The 22,757-nt window shown below is 53.7% G+C and overlaps 1 protein-coding gene and 1 long non-coding RNA gene across 5 annotated transcripts in view; one reads left to right on the forward strand and one right to left on the reverse strand.

Moving 5' to 3' along the window:
* Positions 1–18: 18 nt before the first annotated feature.
* Positions 19–20,307, forward strand: PPP1R13L (protein phosphatase 1 regulatory subunit 13 like). 4 transcript variants are annotated; one of them, XM_084771357.1, is made up of 13 exons: positions 19–226; positions 8,768–8,871; positions 8,958–9,100; positions 9,854–10,358; positions 10,439–10,537; positions 10,610–10,701; positions 11,369–11,804; positions 13,530–13,990; positions 16,207–16,338; positions 16,422–16,555; positions 16,649–16,815; positions 19,282–19,481; positions 20,026–20,307. In XM_084771357.1, the coding sequence occupies exons 2-13, from the start codon at positions 8,799–8,801 to the stop codon at positions 20,062–20,064; spliced, it is 2,481 nt and encodes an 826-aa protein (XP_084627483.1). In that variant the 5' UTR covers positions 19–226; positions 8,768–8,798; the 3' UTR covers positions 20,065–20,307. The 4 variants fall into 4 exon arrangements, with proteins under 4 accessions (XP_084627483.1, XP_084627485.1, XP_084627482.1 ...); XM_084771359.1 differs by having other exon boundaries at positions 20–226; positions 8,768–8,853; XM_084771356.1 differs by lacking the exon at positions 19–226 and adding an exon at positions 1,732–1,886.
* Positions 20,222–22,757, reverse strand: part of LOC311591623 — a 112,286-nt gene continuing 109,750 nt past the window's right edge. Inside the window, exon 2 of the long non-coding RNA XR_014777149.1 lies at positions 20,222–20,802. This is a non-coding gene — a long non-coding RNA (uncharacterized lncRNA). The remainder of the gene's footprint in view (positions 20,803–22,757) is intronic.

Here is a 22,757-nt window from a genome sequence, read left to right on the forward strand (position 1 = left end):
ACACAGCAGAGGAATGACTAATTTCCCAACAATCCACTACGGGAGGGAATCAATTCTCTGTTGGCGAGGAATGCGGGCCGGATCGGTCCTCCGGAGGGTCCGCTCCCTCCACAACTTTGCTCACGTGGTTTCTTCCAAGACGCCCTTAAAGGGGCAGTGACCCAGCCAGGGCATCGCTCTTAAAGCGACCGACGGATCGATTGGGCGGCATTCCTGTAAAAGCCAGGTAAGCACTCTGGTTGTCACGGTTGTGCTTTTAAAACTAGATCGTGTCTTTGGGTAGTCCTTGGTGCGGCGAAAGAGGAAGGCTTGAGTGGATACGTCGGAAAATAGAGAAAAGCGGGCAACCGGATCATTTAAAGTACCAATTAGAGGCGGGGCTTCTGGAGTGAGGAGGGGGGGGTGCGAAGCGGGGTTGGGGGTGGGGTGCGAAGCGGGAAACTGAGGAGGTGGAGTCCGCGGGGTCAGGGGAGGAGCCTCGGACCCCTGAGCCCAGAAACCCGCTCGTAACCCGACTAACTCCTGTGTCGGCTGAGACTTGTAGATGCCCTCCTGGACTTAGTGTCCAGAGTGGAAAGCACTCCCCTCGGCTCCGAGGGAGGTAGGGGTACAGCTGGCGAACCCCTTCCTGCCCCGGGGCCCAAGTAAACAAGCAGCACGTGGACGCGAGATTTGGGGGACGCGCCCACGCCCCTTCCCAGCAGGACTGCAGCGCGTGGGGCGTCGGGTGGGTCCGCGGGACGGCGGCGAGACAGGGTGACCCAAGTGCATTCCTGGACGGTGTGTCAGCGTCGCGTCCCGCCTCCTCTGCGGAGATTTCAGAGACTCCTCCAGAATTGGGGTACTCCCCTCTCTTCTGCGACTTTTGAGAATTGAGAAGGGGTCAGGGTTACAGGGAAGTGTTCCCTAGGCCAGGGATATCCAGACTGCGTGCCCCCCATCGCCCCCCCCCAGCACGTGGGCGAGAGCCTCTGGGCCACTGGGCTCGCCCTTTGCGTGTACCAAGACTCCAATTCCCAGAGGACGCGAGGGTGGCTGGCCATGGACTTTGGTTAGGAATGCTGCTGGGGATTGTAGTCCATCCTGTTGCTAGGCACGCCAGTCAAGCGCCCCGGTTCTGTGTTGTTTTGTCTTGCATTGTTTTTGACTGTGTAGCCGCAGGTTTGGTTGGTTTCGGTTTTTCAGGACAGGGTTTCTCTGTGTGGCCTTGGCTGTCCTAGACTCATTTTATAGACCAGGCTGTCCTCGAACTCATAGTGATTCGCCAGCCCCTGCCTCCCGAGTGCTGGCATTAAAGGCATGCGCCACCACCGCCCGACTCGAGGTGCTCCTTGTTCTGCCTCCCAAGTGCTAGGATTATTTTTTAGTTTATTTAGACAGGTAAACTGGGCTTGGGGTCCTGATGAAGGCGGGTCCTTTTCTCTCCTGTGAGTTTCTCCTCGCTCCTTACCTTCGATTCCTTAAGTGCCCAAATTTTCACTCAGACAAGGGGGGGGGGGGCGGAGACTGAGCCTGGAGGAGTGGTAATGGGCTCAGGAGTTCTTCCCCTGCAACCACAGCGAGGTGGGAGTCTGGACTCTTGTGCATTTCGCCGACCAGGGCGCCCTCGATCATCTGGGCCTCGCTCTTCCCGGCTGTGAAATGGATCGCGCCTGTATCCCTGACTGCGCCCCGCCCCTCCGGGACTACAAATCCCAAGGTGCTTGAGGCGACCGCAGCTTCCCCCCCCCCCCACTTCTCCTGCGGGACACGCCCCCCTCCAGTCAGAGTCACTTCGTCTAACCTGTTCCCCCGCGACTGCCCCGCCCCGTCCTCCGCTCCCCGCCGCTGGAGCCGGAGCCGGAGCCCGAGGAAAAGCCCCCCGGTGCCAGGATCTGCCCCGACGCGTGAGTTGCACCCCCACCTGAGGCCCAGCCACCCTAGAACCCGACACCGCGTCCCTGGGAGGGCTTGATGCGAACTAGAACCTTAGGTCCCGGGGCAAAACGTGGGGAGCTCACGCCTGGGTCCCCGGAAAGAGGGAACTGGGGTGCCGGCTTTATTGGAGGCTCGGACGCTTGAGATCTTAGTGGTACTTAGAGCCTTTGGTCCTGGGGAGATATTGACGGTGGAATTCTTGACTACTTTAATGGGGGGGGGCAGCTCTTGGAAGTGTCTCAGGGTGCTGTTGATAGTCTCAGATCTCTGAATTTTGAATAGATTTGGAGGGTTAGGATATTCTAGAATGGTTGGGCGCCCGGTCGCCCTCCAGCTGTCTTCAGAACTGAGCCACTAGGTCTTTGCGTAAAATTAGTGGCGCCGGGCGAGTAGATTCCTGGTCTTTGGAAATAATGGGGCAAGCAAGGTGGGGCGTGGGTCTCTCAGTAGACAGTGTCCCGGCGCAACACCCCACTTTCTGGTTTTGGGGTGGGGGCAGGGGATGAGAAACAGGGGCAGCTTTCCAACCTCTTCTCTGCCGCTGAGCGAACCCCAACGTGTCATTAACTGGGGCGTCAGACCTGCCTAACCAGAGGAGGCACATCCGCCCAAGGGGCGCCCCCTAGCGGAGACGGGGGGGGGCGCTGTCGGACCTCTTATTGCCCCATAGGGGTGGGAAATAACTGGGGTTTATTGAGGTCGTTCTAGAGTCCAGGGCCAGAATAACAGGACCGTGGGGCTGGGGCTGGGAGCCTTGTGTGGCTGTGTGCTGCTGCATTACACGGGATGAAGGGGGGTAAACTGAGGCTGGCAGGCCATGCGGGCAGCTGGTTTTGACAACTCCTTCCTTCCTTGTGACGGCTGTCTGTGAAAGGAATTTCTTTCACTCCCACCAGATTTTCTAATTAACCTTCCTCACCCTCCGCCCCCGCCCCCGGGGGTGCCCTGACCCAGAGGTGAGAAATGTCGCCTCCACTTCCATCTGTCTGGCCTGAAGTATTATGGGAGATAAGGGAGGGATGGAGGCTAATTCTGGAGGTGTCTGTCTGTCCTTGAGCCCTGGATAGGGCAGGGGAAGGCAGGCACCTCCCTCTGTCTCCACCCCTGGGCCCTTAAGGAAGGCGGGGAGGGGGGGCGCATTACAAGCTAGTGGGGACAAAGATCTGAAGAGGGAGGGTGTTTGTTAATGCCTGGGCTGGAAGAGCACAGAGTGACAGCCTGAAGTGACATTAAAATAATAGCCCCAGCTGCCAACGCAGGCTGCGTGCGTCCTGTCCTGCCAGCTTCAGGTCAGGCTAGATCTCTGTCCACAGATGCCTTTGGCAGTCACCCAGAGGGAGGAACAGAGAATTCCACCTTCAGTGGAGTTTAGGTGACCCCAGGCAGGACTCCTCCCTTGCAATGGGGAAACTGAGGCTGGCAAACAGACTGCCACCCACCTCCTGGGACCTTGCCAGTTTCTGCCTGGTACCTTCCATGCCTCTGTCATCCTGGGGACAACCACTTTCAAGTTGGAAAGTTAGGGTCCTGTGATCCCTAAAGTTCAAGCAGTTGAGAGCACTGGCAACTCTACCCAGCACTCTTAGAACCACGGGGGGGGGGGGGGGGAAAGGGGGCGGTTGGTTTGTGGCTCTGTGAGTAGATCGCTCGTGCGCCTGGCCAGTATTTCCAGCACTGGGGAGGATGGAGGCAGAAGATTCTGGAGTTTAAGTGTAGCAGTACATGAGACACTGGAGAGAGAGGAGGGGGCGGGGTGGAAACAGAGACACCGAGAGACAAGCCTGTGTGGTTTTGTCCCAAGCCTTTAATCTCCCCGGCAGGCACTCGGGAGGCAGAGACAGGCAGAGCTCTCAAAGTTTGAGGTGGGCGTGGTCTACATAATGAGTTCCGGTTGAGCCAGGTAGACACAAACTAAGCAACCAACCTACCAAGAACCCTCCCAAAAGACACCTGGGTTTTCATCCCTCCCGCCGAATCTGCCTATGTGTGATTCAGACAGAGTGCCCCTTACGGCAGCCCATGGTGGCCTTGAACTAGAGACCCTCTGACCTACCGCAATGCGGGGGATTGCAGACACTCATCTGTGGCGCCCTCGAGAACCGTGGACGAAGGCTGTTTGAATAACAGTCCAGGACGTGTGACATTCAGTCCCTAAATGGCACTGTCGTAAACTCTGTGTAATTTAGGTCCTCCGATGCTCACACCTTATCTGAGTGAAGTCATTAATTCCCCCGCAGTACACTTGAGGAAACAGACGACAGCGAAGCCCTCACCGCCTCTAGCTCACAGCAGAGGCTTTAGCTAGGGGAAGTCCCTCGCCCATTCCACGGATTTAAAAACCAAGAGTGACCCAGCTAGGGTGAAGGATTGCACTCTGGGTGCTCCCAACCCATCTCGACACCCTGACCTGGATCCCACTGACTCCTCCAGGAAAAGCCCAAACAGGATCCTTCACCTCTGAGAACCCAGCTGGAGTCCGGAGGAGGCCGGGCAAGGAGACTTAAGGGTGGAGCAGGCATGGGAGCCAGTTGAACGGGAGAGCTAGGGTTGGAGGGGAGCCCGAGGAAGAAGACCGGAGGGCGGAGGGCGGAGGGCAGGAGCCTGGGAACAGAGGTCTGCCTGCCCTGCCGCGCCCGACCTGCCGGCAGACCTGCCCACCGTGTGCTCTCCTGCCCGGGCGCGCCTCGCATTCCCAGGGCCTGAGCTCAGCGCTGGAGCCCGCGGGGAGAGAGCGCCCCCTGGTCGAGGTGGCCGAGGAGGTGTTTCCACGGTCCACACCAGCCTCGGGAACAACACCCCCGCCCCCCAGAACCTGAAAAAAAGAAAGTCTGATCCATTTGACAAAAGATCTGCTCGCTGTCAGATGCTGGGAATGGAATTCCTGGGGCTCTTACCGCTCTCAAGCCCTTGTCTGTGTGCACATAAGGTGCCTACAGAGGTGGGGGGCGGGGAGGGAGGCCACAGCTGGAGATGGTACACACAGCTGGGACCCACCCACTCCATATGGATGCTGGGAACCGACCTCTGGTCCTCCACGCGAAACGGTGGAGCTGTCCTGCAGCCGAGGGACCAGGTTTTTCTGTGTGAGCTCTGGCTGGCCCGGAGCATGCTATGGAAACAAGTCTGGCTATCTTCAGACCTCTCTGCCTTAGAGAGCTGGCCTTACAGGCATGTGCCACCATGCCCAACCCTTTATTTAAACTTGTATTTTGAGATAGGGTTGCTTGGACTGGCCTCTTCAGTGTATTTTGCTGCTCAGACAGACCTTGAACTCCGTCATTTTGTGTCAGCCTCCCAAGTAAGCAGAGGCGTGTGCAGTTAGGCCTGACTATATATACGCTCTAACTTTCCGAAGCCTGGATTCCCACGGCCCGGAATTCCCCTTCTTTCTCCTGGTCCAGTGAGGCTACCTATTTATCTTCGTTTTACAAGTCAGGTGCCTCTTGCCAGGGCGTCCCAGAGTTTAACTCTCCACCTCTGACTGCTGGCTTGTGGTAGACACGAGGAGCATGCAGTTCCTGGGATAGACAGTATGGCAGGAAAAGCTAGAAATTGTGGGCAAAATAAATTAAAGAATTTTAGAATGTTCAAGAGAGAGAATCTTGGACTTGGATCCTATTTTTTCTAGTAGGAATGGAGCTCAGGGCCTCACTAATGATAGAGCTCTACTGTTAAGCCATACCTCTAGCTCCTCGCTGGGGGATTCTAGGCAGGGGCTCTACCACTGAGCCACGCCCCAGCCCCTCATTGGGGGATTCTAGGCAGGGGCTCTGCCCCTGAGCCACACCCCCAGCCCCTCACTGGGGGATTCTAGGCAGGGGCTCTACCACTGAGCCACGCCCCCAGCCCCTCACTGGGGGATTCTAGGCAGGGGCTCTACCACTGAGCCACGCCCCCAGCCCCTCACTGGAGGATTCTAGGCAGGGGCTCTACCACTGAGCCACGCCCCCAGCCCCTCACTGAGGGATTCTAGGCAGGGGCTCTACGACTGAGCCACGCCCCCAGCCCCTCACTGGGGGATTCTAGGCAGGGGCTCTACCACTGAGCCATGCCCCCAGCCCCTCACTGGGGGATTCTAGGCAGGGGCTCTACCACTGAGCTGGATCTCCATTTCTAGTTCTGAAGTTTCTCTCAGATGGTACTTAAGCTTTTGGGTCCATCTTATTGGAACGTCACCATCTCAGAGTCCTTACTAGATGTGATGTTACATGTCTGTAGCCCCAACCACAGAAAGTCAAGAAAAGCCATTGGTCAAGTTCCCGGACAGTCTGCACTACACAGTGAGACCAAATGCAAAGTCCGATTTCAGAACGGAGCCTCTTTGAGACCAGAAGGTCCTTTCAGAATACCTAGTTTATGCCTTCCTGCCTTGTGAGAACTCTCAGGAGGAGTCCGGGAGTCTCAGGCCCTAGGCGTGGAGAGGACGCAAGGTCACACACGTTCAGGTGAGCCACTAGCCCAAACAGGTTCTGTTCCTCGGGGCTTCCCAGACAGAGGCTGGTGTCAACATGTCCCAGCTGGCCTCAGCTGCTGCCTACGCCTTTACCGCCAAAGCTAAAAGGTGACAGGGCCGGCAGGCGTGGCGGCTGCCATAGGGATAAGGGTGGCTAGTGTGACCGGTTCCCAGTGGTCTGGCTTCCTCCTGTTGGTGGTGACCACAGCTGTCTCTCTGGGTCTGGCCACCTCCCTGTTTTTCCTCTTAACAATGGGTCAGTGTGAACAGGGGCTCTTGTAGACAGGGACTCAAAGAGGAACTGACGGTGTCCCCGCCCACTGGGACTCCTCCAAGTTTGATGGAAACATTCCAAAATGACCAGTTAGATCCTGGTGTGAAACCCAATCTGAAGGACTTCTTTTGTTTGGTTGGTTGGTTTTGGTTTTTGCTGTTGGTAGTGGTGGTGGTGGGGGTTTGGTGTTGTTGTTGGTGTTTGTTTGGTGGTTTTTTTGTTGTTGTTGTTGTTTTTTGAGACAGGGTTTCTTTGTGTAGCCTTGGCTGTCTTGGACTTGCTTTGTAGACCAGGCTGGCCCCAAACTCACAGAAATCCACCTGCCTCTGCCTCCCCAAATGTGGGGATTACAGGTGTGTGCTACTACATCTGGCCTGAAGGACATCTTATATGTTGATTTGAACACAGGTTTCTTTCTTTCTTTTCTTATTTTTCTTTTTCTTTTTCTCTTTTCTTTTCTTTTTTTTTTTTTTTTTTTTTTGAGACAGGGTCTTATTAAGTAGACCACAGTAGAACTCACAGATACCCTCCTGTCTCTGCCTCCCAGGTTAGGATTAAAGGCATATGCTACCATGTTCAGCTCCTTTTCAATTTTTATTTTTAATGTTCTGTTTTGGTTTGAGACATGGTTTCTCTGTGTAGCCCTGGCTGTCCTGGGACTCACTCTGTAGACCAGGCTGGCCCCAAACTCACAGAGATCCACCTGCCTCTGCCTCCTGAGTGCTGGGATTGAAGATGTGTGTGTCACCACAGCCTGCTATCTTTTTCTTTTTTTGTTTTTTTGAGAGAGGGTTTTATGTTGTCTAGGCTAACTTCCAAATTGCTGAGTAGCCAAGGATAAGTCCTTACTCAGGCTGGAGAGATGGCTCAGCAGTTAAGAGCACTGACTGCTCTTCCAAAGGACCCAGGTTCAATTCCCAGCACCCACATGGCAGCTCACAACTGTCTATAACTCCAAGATCTGGCTCCCTCACACAGACATACAGGCAGGCAAAACAGCAATGCATATAAAATGTAAAAAAATAAATTATTAAAAAAATAAGTCCTTACTCAAGATCTCCTTACTTGGTTCTCCCAAGAGCTGCGCTGGAGTGGTGCGTCATGGATGTACACCTGGATTCAAGCCGTCTGACTTGTATTTCCTCACTTACTAGAGAGATGCTTGCTGGAGAGATGGCTGAGAAGTTAGGAGCACTTATTGCTCTTGCAGAGGACCCAAGTTCAGTTCCCGGCACCCACAGAGGGGCTCACAACTATCTGTAACTTCTGTTCTAGGGGATCTGATGCCCTCTTATCAGGATGGGCGCCAAGCACAGAGACATGCAGACGCTCATATACGGAAAATGAGTTAACTCATAAATTAAAACAAAACAAAAATCAAGCAATAACGAACTTAACATGTTGGCACAGGCCTGAAATCCAAGAGTCCTGGAGGCCAAGGCAGGTTGAGGATTGGGAGTTTGAGGCATACAGAGTAGTTTTAGACTACATAAAGTTTTATAGTCCATACTAGAATGCATAAAAAGACTGTCTTTACATGGAAAGTAAAAGGAGGACAGAGGTATGCCCCAGTGGTAGAGTCCCTGCCTAGAATCCCCCAGTGAGGGGCTGGGGGCGTGGCTCAGTGGTAGAGCCCCTGCCTAGAATCCCCCAGTGAGGGGCTGGGGGCGTGGCTCAGTGGTAGAGCCCCTGCCTAGAGTCCCCCAGTGAGGGGCTGGGGGTGTGGCTCAGTGGGGAAGCACTTGCCTAAGAATGGGTATGGCACCGTATTTAATCTTTATTACAGCAGTAAACAAAACACACATACACAAGAAAACCCTCAATGATAAAACGTGTGGTGGTGTCTCCTGGTCCCTCATAGACATTCATTAAAGAAACAGTTAATTGTTTAAACCTCAGTTCAATAGCACATGATGGGTGATGGATAGATTCTTTGCCCTGAACTTTCTAGAACCATTTCGGGCTTTACGGACAGAATTCTGAAGGAACTGGCATTTCTGAGCCTTAATTGCTGTTGAGCTACACCCCCCTCCCCTCGATTCTTGACCCCCCTGCGCCCCAGACTTCCATGGGGTGGGGCCTGGGGGCGTGGCCTGAAAGGTTCCGCCCTGTTCTCCCTCCAGGCAGGCACCCTGCTCTGGCCGGCCCGGCACCATGGACAGCGAAGCATTCCAGTGTGCGAGGGACCTTCTGGATCTGAACTTCCAGTGTGAGCTGGAGGCACACGGTGGGGGGCGGGAGGGAACGGCAGGATGGGCAGGGCCCGGGGGGGGGGGGGCTGCCGTCCTGACCTTCGGTCCCCGCCCCCACCAGCGCTGGCCATGAAGCACATGGACCTGAAACAGATGGAGCTGGACACCGCCGCCGCCAAAGTGGACGAACTGACCAAACAGTTAGAGTCCTTGTGGTCAGACTCGCCAGCACCTGCTGCCACACAGGCTGGACTCCCCTCTAGGGTGAGCCTTAGTGACACCTCCCCAAAGCCAGCTTCTCTCCCCATCCCAGGGGAGACTAGAATGTCTAAAGGGGCTATAGGCTGTGGGGTATGTGTGGCAATCCAGGAAGTGAAGGAGAGCGAGATAGCGACAGCGGGCTGGTGATGACCCCCGAGGAAGATAAGCCGAGGCAGGAGGATCAGTTCAGTGCCAGCCCATCTACTTCATAGTGAGTTCGAGGCTAACCTGGGCTCCAGGAGAGGTTGACTTGGTAGAAGGCTTGCCAAGCGTGAATTAAGGTCTGGGTTCCATCCCCCGTACCATACAAAACCAGGGATTGGGGTGTGCACCTGAAACACTGGAGGGCTAGAGGCAGGCTGTCCTGGAACTCACTCTGGAAGACCAGGCTGGCCTGAAACTCAGAGATCCGCCTGCCTCTGCCTCCAGAGCGCTGGGATAAAAGGTGTGCACCTCCAGGCCCGGCTGGAAAGGGCCTTTTTAAAAAATCATATGAGTGCCGGGTGTGGTGGCGCATGCCTTTAATCCCAGCCCTCGGGAGGCAGAGGAGAGAGGGAGAGCGAGAGGGAGAGGGAGAGAGAGAGAGGGGCGGGGGGGGGGGGGAGAGCCAGTAACAAATTAGACCCCACCATCGCTCCCAGGCTTTGCCCACACCCTGCACCTGTGGTTAGTAGGCCTAATCCGAGTCTCTGACCTCCCCCACTGACTCCACAATTGTCTCCTCTTGACTCTTTGATGCCCCGACTTCCCCCACAGATGTCCAGGTACAGCACAAGCCCTGTCCCCGAGCATTTTGGCACCAGAGGGTCCCCGCAGAAGATAGCCACCGACGGCACAGAGTCCCGTTTTGGACGCTCGGAGAGTGCCCCGACCCTGCACCCCTACAGCCCTCTGTCCCCCAAAGGCAGGCCGTCCTCGCCGCGTACCCCCATCTACCTGCAGCCCGATGCTTACAGCACTCTGGATCGGGCACCATCGCCCAGACCGCGCGCCTTCGACGGGGCGGGCAGTCCTCACGGCCGGGCACCGTCCCCACGGCCGGCGACTGGCCCGGTGCGACAGCCAGGACCCCCGATGCCCTTCGACTACCTGGGCCGTGCAGGATCCCCCCGGGGCAGCCCCCTAGCTGAGGGGCCCCAGGCCTTCTTCCCTGAGCGCGGACCTTCCCCACGTCCACCAGCATATGATGCACCAGCCGCGTTCGGGAGCCCCCTGCTGGGCGCGGGTGGCAGTGCCTTCGCCCCGCCGCTTCGAGCGCAAGGTGCGCTGGGTCCCACTCTTTGGGAGGCTGGCCTGGTTTAGACCATGCTTACACCCTCACTCGTGAACCCTTTTCTCCAGACGACTTGACGCTACGGCGGAGGCCCCCAAAAGCCTGGAATGAATCTGACCTGGATATAGCCTACGAGAAAAAGTCTTCACAGACAGCGAGCTATGAACGTGCGTGAAAGAGGGCGAGGGGACCTGGAGGACAGAAGTCTGGAGTCCAGTCTAACAATGCATGTTTTGCAGGGCTGGATGTCTTCACACGGCCTGCCTCGCCGGGCCTGCAGCTCTTACCCTGGAGAGAGAGCAGCCTGGACGGGCTGGGAGCCAGTGGCAAGGTGAGGGGCAGGTGGGCAGCTCAGGGATGAAAGGAGAGAGAGAGAGAGAGAGAGGGAGGGAGAGAGAGAGAGAGAAATGTGCCTTTTCCTACACTCTTTATGGCAGGAGGTTGAGGATTGAATCTAGGGCCAAGATCGTTCTAGGTGAGTGGATACCACTGAGCCACGCCCCCAGCCCCTCACTGGGGGATTCTAGGCAGGGGCTCTACCACTGAGCCACGCCCCCAACCCCTTACTGGGGGATTCTAGGCAGGGGCTCTACCACTGAGCCACGCCCCCAGCCCCTCACTGGGGGATTCTAGGCAGGGGCTCTACCACTGAGCCACGCCCCCAGCCCCTCACTGGGGGATTCTAGGCAGGGGCTCTACCACTGAGCCACACCCCCAGCCCCTCACTGGGGGATTCTAGGCAGGGGCTATACCACTGAGTCACGCCCCCAGCTTCTTGCTAGAGGATCTACTAAGGCAGGAGCCCTACTACTAAACTAGCTGTATCCACACACTTCTACTTAGCCTTCTTACACTGATTTGAATCCTACCTCAGCCTTCTGATTGGTAGCCTTCAGGCGTAGATGTTCTTCCTCGTTTTCTATAGTTCGAACTGGCTCTTACCAGTCTTCATCCCTTTCTCTTACCTCCCTTCCCCTCTCCTTTCTCTCTTCCCCCAGGACAACCTCACCAGTGCCACATTGCCACGCAATTACAAGGTGTCGCCTCTGGCCAGTGACAGGCGTTCTGACAATGTCACCTACCGCCGCTCTATGGGCTCAACAGGACCCTCAGGCACTTTGCCCCGAAGCTGGCAACCCGTCAGCCGCATCCCCATGCCCCCCTCCAACCCCCAGCCCCGCAGCGCCCCGCGCCAGCGCCCCATTCCCCTCAGCATGATCTTTAAGCTCCAGAACGCTTTCTGGGAACATGGAGCCAGCCGGGCTGTGCTCCCAGGATCATCCATCTTCTCCCGAGCACCCCCACCTAAGCTGCCTCCCCAACCACCCACGCAGCCCCAGCTGCAGCCCCAACCCCAACCTCAGGTGCCCCCCCAGTCCCAGGCCCAACCTCAGACTCCAGCACCCCAACAGACCTGGCCGCCAATGAATGAAGGTGAGTCAGCTGTGGGGGAGGGGAGGGGAGGGGAGGCGGGGGTCTCCAAAAGGCTGGACAAAAAGGGAGGACAAATGAGGGGACCAGAGGAGCCTGGGTGTCGTGACAAGCAAACCTGGCTCCAGACACTGTCTCTGCAGAGAGCCAAGCCAGATGGACACAGGAGCCAGGGTTACAGAGTGGTTAAGCCGAGCCATGTGTAGCCTCGGGCAGGTGCTTTAACCTCTCTGAACCTTGCTTTTCCTGAGTGTAAAAATTGAATCATGAGGCCGGACGTGGTGGCGCACGTCTTTAATCCCAGCACTCAGGAGGCAGAGGCAGGTGGATCGCTGTGAGTTTGAGGCTATCCTGGTCTACAAAGCGAGTCCAGGACAGCCAAGGCTACACAGAGAAACCCTGTCTCGAAAAGCCAATAAATAAATAAATACATAAATACATAAATAATTGAATCATGATAAAATCCTATCTGTTGGGCCACAGTACTAATACTGTATCAAGCCTTGAAAACGAGACCTAATGCCCAGTAAATATGGCTAGCCCATTATACCCCAGCTGAAGGGGCCCTTTAATGCCAGGTCGGTGGCGTAAAGCCCAGAGGGTACGCCTATCCAAATTACTGGCTTGTTATGATTCAGGGTAAACCTTGGCACTGGTGGTGCATGCCTTAAATCCCAGCACTGGGGAGGCAGAGGCAGGCAGATCTCTGTAAGTTCGAGGCCAGGTTGGTCTTAAAAAGTGAGCTCCAGGGGGGCTAGAGAGATGGCTTAGAGGTTAAGAGCACCTTCTGCTCTTCTGAAGGTCCCGAGTTCAATTCCCAGCAACCACATGGTGGCTCACAGCCATCTGTAATGAGATCTGGTGCCTTCTTGTGCTGGGCAGGCACACATGTGAGGAGAATACTGTGTAAATAATAAATAAATATTTTTTTAAAAGTGAGCTCCAGAACAGCCAAGGCTATACAGAGAAACCCTGTCTCTTTAAAAAAAAAAAAAGGAATTATGCAAATGACCCATGGGGGTTTCCCACCCACAACAAGATAAGAATGTCTACCTTGTGGCTTGTGCCATTGGTTGGGGTAAAGACCGGTTGGTATTTCCACCTGCTTCTGAGACGCTGCTGTGGAGGGAGGGGATGCAGCAGAGGGAAGAAATCTTCGGACACTAGGCCGGTGAACTCTGGCATTTTCTGCTTGAGATGTTAGGAGGTGAAATTCTTAGGACCCTAGAAAGCCGAGTTTATCGCTGTTCGTAACAAGTGCGGATGCCGGAGCCAAGCAGCTGTGTGACTTTGGACAAGTGGCTTTCCCTCTCTGGGCCTCAGGTTCCTTTCCGTAATGTGCAGATGATTGCCTATTTCTTCACACTGTAGAAGGGTTACGGGTGGGCATGTAGGGCCTGGGGACATTACCTCAGTGGTTGGAATAATGTCTAGCGTGTGCCCTGGGTTCAATGCAGGGCCTGGGGACATCAGTTCAGGGGACAGAAGAGTGTCTAGCGTGTGCCCTGGGCTCAATGCACAACGCCATAAATACATAAATATGGCATATATAATATGCTCAGCGAATGGGAGATGCTAATATTATATTACGTACAGCCCAGGGCGGTCGAGAGAGGGCAAGAAACTGCCCTGAGTCACACGGCACCGGAGCCCCTTGCATCCTTGAAGTTGGAAGTCTTGGGATGCTTCTGGCTGCTCTTCCTCTAATGGGCTTCCTGTTCCTACCAGGCCTCCTCAAATCTCCTGCCGAGCTGGAGCCGGAGCCCGAGCTAGAGGGGCTGCTGGCTCCGGTGCTCGAGGCTGGGGATGCAGACGAAGGCACCGTCGCTCGGCCTCTCAGCCCCACCAGGCTGCAGCCGGCCCTGCCACCCGAAGCGCAGGCCGTACCTGAGCTGGAGGAGGTCGCCCGGGTGCTGGCAGAGATTCCCCGACCCCTCAAACGCAGAGGCTCCATGGAGCAGAGCCCTGCTGTGGCCCTGCCCCCCACCCACAAAAAACAATACCAACAGATCATCAATAGACTCTTCCATCGGCATGGCGGCCCAGGGCCTGGGGGCCCTGAGCCCGAGCTCTCCACCATCACAGAGGGATCCGAGGCCAGGGCAGGGCCTCCTGCTCCTGCCCCACCAGCTCCGATCCCACCCCCGGCCCCACCCCAGAGCAGCCCTCCAGAGCAACCGCAAAGCATGGTAAGTCATAGGAGGAGACTGGGATAAGTGGTCATCCCTTAATACAGCTGCTATAACAAAAAGACCTTCATCATATAGTGGTTTAAATGAGAGTGGTACCCACACTCTGTCTTCAGGCTAACCACTATTCTTGAGAATAGCTTAGTTTTATGATCAAGATGGCACCAACCATGCTGCAAAGGAGCCTGGGAAATGTAGTCTTTTGTGTAGATAGGGCTGGGCTCAGGGAGAAAGGGAGAGTCTAAATGGAGGGTAACCAAGCACTTTGGCTTCATTTGCCTGTGCCTTATCCCCAGAATTCCTTCATGAATTTCAGGGTGTTTTTTTTTTTTTTTTTTTTGTCATTGTTTTGGCTTGGTTTTGGTTTTTCGAGACAGGGTCTCTCTGTGTTAGGCTTGGCTGTTCTGGATTCACCGTATAGACCAGGCTGGCCTTGAACTCACAGCGATCCGCCTGCCTCTGCCTCCCGAGTGCTGGGATTGAAGCCGTGGGCCACCATGCCCGGTGAATTTCAGTTTTATACCTGCAATTAATCTAAGTTTACTTGTGACAGTGGGTTTACTTGAGACCTGGAGACCAGGACAGTCTCTGTTGCCTACTTTTTCTGGGCACCTACTCTGTTTTCTTGTGAAGAGTTAGTTTCTGGTCCCCAAGAACTGTGGTCATCAAAACTTATATGCAGCAACTGCAGAATTTCTATCCTGGTTTCATGTTACTTACTCAGCTGTGCATCCTGGGGCCAGGAAGGTGGCCATTCCATATCTTAATTTTCTTGTCTATAAAACGGGGGTGAGGATTAGCAGTGGTTACCTGATAGGGTTGCAGTGAGATTCGACTGCTGCCTGGGATGTAACCATGACCCTCCCATTGTCAACCCTGACCCAGGAGTTGGTGCTGCTGTTTTTTGTTTGTTGTTGCTGTGTGTATTTGTTTCATCTTTTATTAATTTGACAACAGCAACTCAGGAAAAGATAGTTTTGGCTCAGATGGTACAGTGGTAGGAACAGGAGGCAGCTGGTTACACTGGAACCACAGTCAAGAAGCAGGACCCTTGCAGATCTGGCCAGAGATTTCTTTCCATTGTGATTCTATGTGGGTTTTTTGTCTTGTTTTGTTTTGGGGTTTGCAAGACAGGGTGTCTATGAGTAGTTCCTGGCTGTCCTGGAACTGGCTCTGTAGACCAGGCTGGCCTCAAACTCAAGGAGTATTGGGATTAAAGGTGTAAGCCACCATGCCTGGCTGAGTTTTGTTTTGTTTTGTTTCGTTTTAGCCTTTAATCCCAGCACTCAGGAGGCAGAAGCAGGTGGGTCGCTGTGAGTTTGAGGCCAGCCTGGTCTATGAAATGCATTCAGGATGGCCAAAGCTACACAGAGAAACCCTGTCTCAGAAAGAAAGAAAGAAAGAAAGAAAGAAAGAAAGAAAGAAAGAAAGAAAGAAAGAAAGGGCCATATTCTCTAGCCCAGTGGTTCCCAGCCTTCCTAATGCTGCACCCCTTTAATGCAATTCCTCATGTTGTGGTGACCCCCCAACCATAAAATCATTTTCATTGTTGCTTATAACTAATTTTGCTACTGCCATGAGTCATAATGTAAGTATCTGTGTTTTCTGATGGCCTTAAGTGACCCCTGAAAAAAGTTGTTAGCCAGGCGTGGTGGCGCACGCCTTTAATCCCAGCACTCTGGAGGCAGAGGCAGGTGGGTCGCTGTGAGTTCGAGGCCAGCCTGGTCTACAAAGCGAGTCCTGGACAGCCAAGGCTACACACAGAGAAACCCTGTCTCAGGAAAAAACAAAACTTGTTTGTTGCACTCCAAAGGGGTCAGGACCCACAAGTCGAGAACCACTGCTATAGCCCAAGCTGTCCTTGAAGTCACTGCAATCCTGTCCTCTCAACCACCCAACTGCTGAGATTATGTGCATGCACTACCATGCCTGGTTTACAGAAATCATTTCTGTGGAGGCCACCCACTCCATGCCTTCTTAAGCTTCCTTCCTCTCAGATCTCAGAGCTCCAGAGTCCCAAGTCACTGGGTGACCTGATAGTTGTAAATAATTCACAAGGGCCGAGCCAGCCCTCCCTACACTCACAACTCCCTGCCTGGGTGTGAATCCTCCTGAGCTGGTCCATGCCTTGGGATGACCAACCCCATCGGTCTGTTTTCCCCGCCCCCTGAGCTGTGGGTGGGCAAGCCTCGCTGAAGCCCCGCCCTGTCCTGCAGGAGATGCGCTCCGTACTGCGCAAAGTGGGGTCCCCACGCAAGGCACGGCGCGCTCGACTCAACCCACTGGTGCTGCTGTTGGACGCAGCGCTGACTGGGGAGCTGGATGTGGTACAGCAGGCAGTGAAGGAGGTGAGATGTCTACCCTCCCGCAGGTGAGGAGAGCAGCGGGTGACGGGCGGGGCTGAGTCCTCCTCTCTCCCTGGTGTTTCCAGATGAACGACCCAAGCCAGCCCAACGAGGAGGGCATCACCGCCCTGCACAATGCCATCTGTGGGGCTAACTATCCCATCGTGGATTTCCTCATCGCCTCGGGCGCCAACGTCAACTCCCCCGACAGCCATGGCTGGTGAGCCCCCAACGTGCACCTGCCGGGGAGAGGTGGGCGGGACCTTGGCCGTGGGTGGGGCGGGCTCCCTCTTATTCATCCCTCTGCCACCAGGACACCACTGCACTGTGCGGCTTCCTGCAACGACACTGCCATCTGCACCGCACTGGTGCAACACGGTGCTGCCATCTTTGCCACCACACTCAGTGATGGCGCCACCGCCATCGAAAAGTGCGACCCCTACCGCGAGGGCTATGCGGACTGTGCCACCTACCTGGCAGGTGCGGGGCTATGCAGGGCCTGAAGTGGGGGTAGGGAAGGGCCTGGGCAACCCACCTGGCAGGTGCATGCGGGTGGGTGGGGACTTCGGGGCTGTATCATTCAGACTCTATAAATCACCTCATTCCACCCGAGTGGCCAGCAGTCAAGATGCCGAGATGCCAAATATCTACAGTCCAGCTGCTGAGCTGGCTGCGCACTTGCAATCCCAGCACTTGGGAGGCAGAGGCAGGCGGATCGCTGTGAGTTCGAGGCCAGCCTGGTCTACAATGCGAGTCCATGATAATCAAGGCTGCACAGAGAAACCCTGTCTTGACAAACCAAAAAACAAAACAAACAAACAAACAAACAAAAGGAAGGGCGGCAGTATGAAATTCTGAGCAGTCTTCTGGGAAGCCCCTTAGAGGCGCTTGTAGATATGCCTGAGTTCTATCAGGTCTCTCCAGGGACCCGGCTAAACTGCCTGAGTGGGACAGCCAAGACACACACCAGAGCCTTGCCCATAGTGTCTGCTGAGCATATGGAGAGGCAGCTCGTGCCATAGGATGGCATTAGGGGGTCACAGAGCAGAAGAGTTTGACATTGTATGATGTGGGGCTGGGGGCCTGGCATGTAGGCCAGTTCCTGAGGCTGGACCGTGAGTTGGAGGCCAGCTGGAATTATCTTTATTTTAAAGATTTATTTACTGGGCCGGGCGTAGTGGCGCACACCTTTAGTCCCAGCACTCTGGAGGCAGAGGCAGGTGGATCGCTGTGAGTTTGAGGCCAGCCCGGTCTACAAAGTGACTCCAGGACAGCCAAGGATACACCTATCTCGAAACCGTGTCTCGAAAAACCTTAACACACACACACACACACACACACACACACACACACACAGATTTCTTTTATTTATTATGTATACAGTGCTCTGCCTGCACGTACACCTCCAGGCCAGAAGAGGGCACCAGATCTCATTATAGGTGGTTGCTGGGAATTGAACTCAGGACCCAGTGCCCTTAACCTCTGAGCCATCTATCCAGCCCAACCCAGCTGAAATTACATAGAAAGAACCTGTCTCCAAGAAAAGGCGTGGGGTGGATATAGCTCAGCTGTAGAGTGCTTACCTATATGATTGAGGCTCTGGGTTCTCTCCCTAGGGCTGCAGAAACTGGGTGTGGTGGTCCACACCTGTAACCCCACAGCTGAAGCCAAAACCACACAAAATTCAGGCTCATCCTTGGTCGTATACCTAGTTTGAAGACAGCCTGAGATACATTGGACCCTACCATCTTTTTTTTTTTTCAATTTTATTTATTTATTTTGTTTGTTCATTTAGAGACAGGGTTTCTCTTTGTGTTGCCCTGGAGTTTGCTCTGTAGAGCAGGCCGGCCTCGAACTCACAGAGATCCGCCTGCCTCTGCCTCCCGAATATCAGGATAAAAGGCGTGCGGCATCACTGCCTGGTTGAGCGTACCTATCTTTGGGGGGAAAAAGTATTAAAGAGCTGAGGGCCTGGAGAGATCACTCAGCAGTTGACAGCTCTGACTGTTCTTCCAGAGGTCCTGAGTTCAGTTCCCATCACTGACATGGCAGCTCACAACTGCAGTTCTCTGTAACTGTAGTTTCCTGGGATCCAGTGCCCTCTTCTGGCATGCAGATGTACAAGCCGACAGCACACCAATACATATAAGTAAATCTTAAAAAGGAAAAAAAAAAAAAAAAAAAAAAAAAAAGAGGACCGGTTAGTGCTGCCGTCTTTAATCCCAGCACTTGGGAGGCAGAGGCAGGTGCATCTGTGAGGCCAGCCTGATTTACAGAGCAAGTACCAGCACAGCTAGGACTACATAAAAGAAACTGTGTCTGGGGAAACCAAAACCAAACCCCCTCCCCCCCAAAAAAAGGAGATGACAGTCACCCATTGACTGAGTGAAGGTAGGTTGCGCTTTGGTTTGGTTTTTGTTTTTGTTTTTAAACGGCTTATTTATTATGTATGCAACATTCTGCCTACATGTGTGCCAGAAGAGGGAACCAGATCCTACTATAGAGGGTTGTGAGGCACCATGTGGTTTCGGGGAGTTGAACTCAGAACCTCTGGAAGAGGTTCTTAACCTCTGAGCCATCTCTCCAGCCCGCGCTTTGGTTTTTTTGTTTTGTTTTGTTTTGTTTTTTGTTTTTGAGCCAGGGTTTCTTTATGTAGCATTGGCTGTCTGGGGCTGGCATTGTAGACCAGGCTGGCCTCGAACTCACAGAGATCCACCTGCCTCCGCCTCCGGAGTGCTTGCGCCATCACCACGTGGCAGGTTGCCCATATTGACACACCGAGAGTCCTCAGATGTTGGAGAGAGCCAGTACCAGGGTCTCGCTGCGGTCCACAGGCCAAGGCATTTCAGCGCTTTGCTGCAGCGGGGACCATGCCCACTCCTACCCCCCATGTGGCTGGGGACCTGGACCGTGGCCTGACTGCTATGTTCTTTATGTGTTTTTCAGACGTTGAGCAAAGCATGGGGCTGATGCACAATGGGGTTGTGTACGCACTCTGGGACTACAGCGCCGAGTTCGGGGACGAGCTGTCCTTCCGCGAGGGCGACTCAGTTACTGTGCTGCGGAGGGACGGGCCAGAGGAGACCGACTGGTGGTGGGCTGCGCTGCACGGCCAGGAGGGCTACGTGCCACGCAACTACTTCGGGGTGAGCCCGGAGGGGAGTCGGTGGGGGCCCCTACTAATGGGTGGGGCCAGGCTGATACGTGATCCTAGCACTCTGGAGGGCTGAGGCAGGGGGATTGCCAAGAGTTTTGAGGCCAGCCTGGGCTACAGAGTAAGTTTTAAGTTAACCTGGGCTACTAAACACACACACACACACACACACACACGCACGCACGCACGCACGCACGCACGCACGCACTCGCGCGTGCGCACACACAGTTCATTATTTCAACGATGAAGGAGTCTAGAAGAATCTTGTATTAGGTGTGCTAACGTGCGGGGAGTGGGAGGAGGTGAGGGTGGGAGATTCGGGGGACAGAGGATCCCTTTCATTTAGGAAAGTGAATGGCAGCCTCTTACAGGTTCCCCCACACCTTTCTTGTCTGGCTTGTGCTTCCTCGAGTGTTTTGATTGGTCAGGGCTGTGGCTGATGGTTACATGGCCGTCCCCCCTCTTGCGGGGTGGGATGGGGTAAGCGGGGAGCTGGGCCTCTGGAGTCTGACTGAGGGTTGGCCCTCTTCCCTCAGCTCTTCCCTAGAGTGAAGACTCAGAGGAGCAAAATCTAGCAGGAATGAAGGAGAAACGTGCAAGCCAGCCTGCCTTCCACCAGACCTGCCCCATCCACCCACGGCACCCTAAACTCCAGAGGGGCTCGGCCTGCACCGGAAGTTCTCGGCTTCTCCACAGGCTTAAGGGAGGGCAGCCCCAGACTGACAATTAGGAAGCAGCCTTAAGCATTGGGGTGACCTGGGGCTGGAGAAACCCCTCCCCGACCCCACACACACACACACACACACACACACACACACTTGCCAAATCAGAGGAAAAAATAAAATAAAAATTAAAAAAAGTGCCTCCAACTACCAGCAAGCCACTGCAGTATCCCCAGCTGAGCCTGGGAGGGTGGGAGGGTGACCCATTTTCCCAGAAGCCTCCATTCCTCCCAGCAGCTTTGGGGCCTGGGCAAAGGCTCTTGGTTCCTCAGCAGGAAGTCTGCGCCCAGTTCCCCCAACCAAGTGCCTTCATACCCTGTGGCTTAATGTTAATAATGACACGGGAAACAGTTTCCTTTATAAATAAAGGTAGTTCGCACAGAAATGAACGTCGTGTGGATTCTGTTCAGACTCCATGAACGCTGTCTGTGCTGGTGAGTTTTTGTCAACTTGACATAAACTCGCCCTCACAGCAAGTATCTGTCTCGCACGTGAGTCCGATGTTTATGTATTTAGCTATTTAGTTTCTGTGATCAGGGTTTCTCTGTGTAGCCTTGGCTGTCTTGGACTCGCTTTGTAGACCAGGCTGGCCTCGAACTCACAGCGATCCACCTGCCTCTGCCTCCCGAGTGCTGGGACTACAGGTGTGCACCACCATGCCCAGCTTTTTTTTTTTTTTTAACTTTATTTATTTATTATGTATACAGTGTTCTGCCTGCATATGCTCCTGTACCTCAGAAGAGGGCAGCAGATCTCATTACAGATGGTTGTGAGCCACCATGTGGTTGCTAGGAATTGAACTCAGGACCTTTGGAAGAGTATCCAGTGTTTTTAACCTCTGAGCCATCAGTCCAGCTGTCTTTTTTTTTTTTTCCCCAGAGCTGAGGACCGAACCCAGGGCCTTGCGCTTGCTAGGCAAGCACTCTACCACTGAGCAAATCCCCAGCCCCAGTCCAGCTGTCGTGCCCGGCTTTATTGTTAATTTTTTGAAATAGGGTCTCACTATGTGACCTTATCTGGCCTGGATCTCGCTATGTAGACCAGGCTGGCTCTAACCTGCTTTTTCCTCTCAAGGGCTGAGATTAAAGATACCACTACCATGCCCAGCCTTTTTAAAGACTTTGAAACAGGATTTTTAAAAATTATTTATTTTTATGTGTGTTGGTGTTTTGCATGCATGTCTGTGTGAGGGTGCCAGATCCTCTGGAAATGGAGTTAACAGATAGTTGAGAGCTGCCATGTGGATGCTGGGAATTGAACTTGAGTCCTCTGGAAAAACAGCTGGTGTTCTTTTTTTTTTTTTTTTTTTTTTTTTTTTTCCTGAGACAAGATTTCTCTGTGTAACAGCTCTGACTGTCCTGGAACTCGTAGACCAGGCTGGCCTCGAACTCACAGAGATCCACCTGCCTCTGCCTCCCGACTGCTGGGATTAAACACATGCGCCGCCGCCATGTCCTCTGTAGCCAGTGCTCTTTACCACTGAGCCATCTCTCCAGCCCTAAAACAGGATTTTATTGTGCAATTTAGGCTAGCTTTAAACCTGTGACCCTGTAGGAGCTTGAGGTGACAGATGTGTGCTAACATGAGCACTTTTATTTATTTATTAAGAAAATTAAAGGAAAAAAAAGAAAATTAAAGAAAAAAAAAGAAAGAAAACATTTTAGTTATGTGACTACATTAGGAACGGAAACAAATACAAAAAGATCCAGCGAATACAAAATTTTAAAAGGGGAAATAAATAAATAAAAATAAAAAAGGTCCAGTGTCACCTCTCCCAAGTCTATCTTCAGGGTCCTATCATGAGGGTTACGTTTAGAGAGCAAGAGGTGTGTATAGCTAAGTAGCTGCCCATAGGAGGTGAGGTCCTGCCCGTCACTGACCTGATGGTGTCTGGGCACCACACGGTCTGCAAAGTGTTTTGATACGTGATCAGGACTGTGGAATCTCAAACCAAGAGACAAGGTTCTTCACTGGCTGGTGTGTGTGTGTGTGTGTGTGTGTGTGTGTGTGTGTGTGTGTGCAAAAAGATGTATTTAACTTAAAAATTTGTAGGTTAGAGAAATCCTCATTTAGAAGAGGGTGTCTGAGAGCTGCCAAGATGTCTCACCAAGTAAATGCTAAGCCTGATTGCCCGAGTTCAGTCCTCAGGATCTGAATGCTGAAAGAAACCATTCCTGCATGTCCTCTGACAATCACAGAGCACGCCCGTGTAACTAATAAATTTTTTTAAAATGTGATTATTTGTTTATTTATTTATTTTGGTTTTTTGAAACAGGGTTTCTCTGTGTAGCCCTGGCTGTCCTGGACTCACTCTGCAGACCAGGCTGGCCTCGAACTAACAGAGATCCACCTGCCTCTGCCTCCCGAGTGCTGGGATTAAAGGCGTGCGCCACCACCACCCGGCTTAATAAAATGTAATTTAAAAGGAAAGAAAGTGGGCTGGAGAGATGGCTCGGTGAATTACGAGCACTGTTACTCTTGCAGAGGATCTGGGTTTGGTTTTCAGCACCCACAGGTAGCTCACAACCATCCATAGCTACAGTACC

The sequence above is a fragment of the Acomys minous genome (genome assembly GCF_964271855.1).
Source record: "Acomys minous genome assembly, chromosome: 20".
NCBI lineage: Eukaryota > Metazoa > Chordata > Mammalia > Rodentia > Muridae > Acomys > Acomys minous.

Bases quoted from the DNA above. Each gene is read 5' to 3' on its own strand.
- PPP1R13L (XM_084771357.1), top strand. From the start codon at position 8,799: ATGGACAGCGAAGCATTCCAGTGTGCGAGGGACCTTCTGGATCTGAAC. The intron at 11,805-13,529 runs GTGAGTCAGCTG...TGTTCCTACCAG, and splicing joins CTGGCCGCCAATGAATGAAG to GCCTCCTCAAATCTCCTGCC. The intron at 16,556-16,648 runs GTGAGCCCCCAA...CTCTGCCACCAG, and splicing joins TCCCCCGACAGCCATGGCTG to GACACCACTGCACTGTGCGG.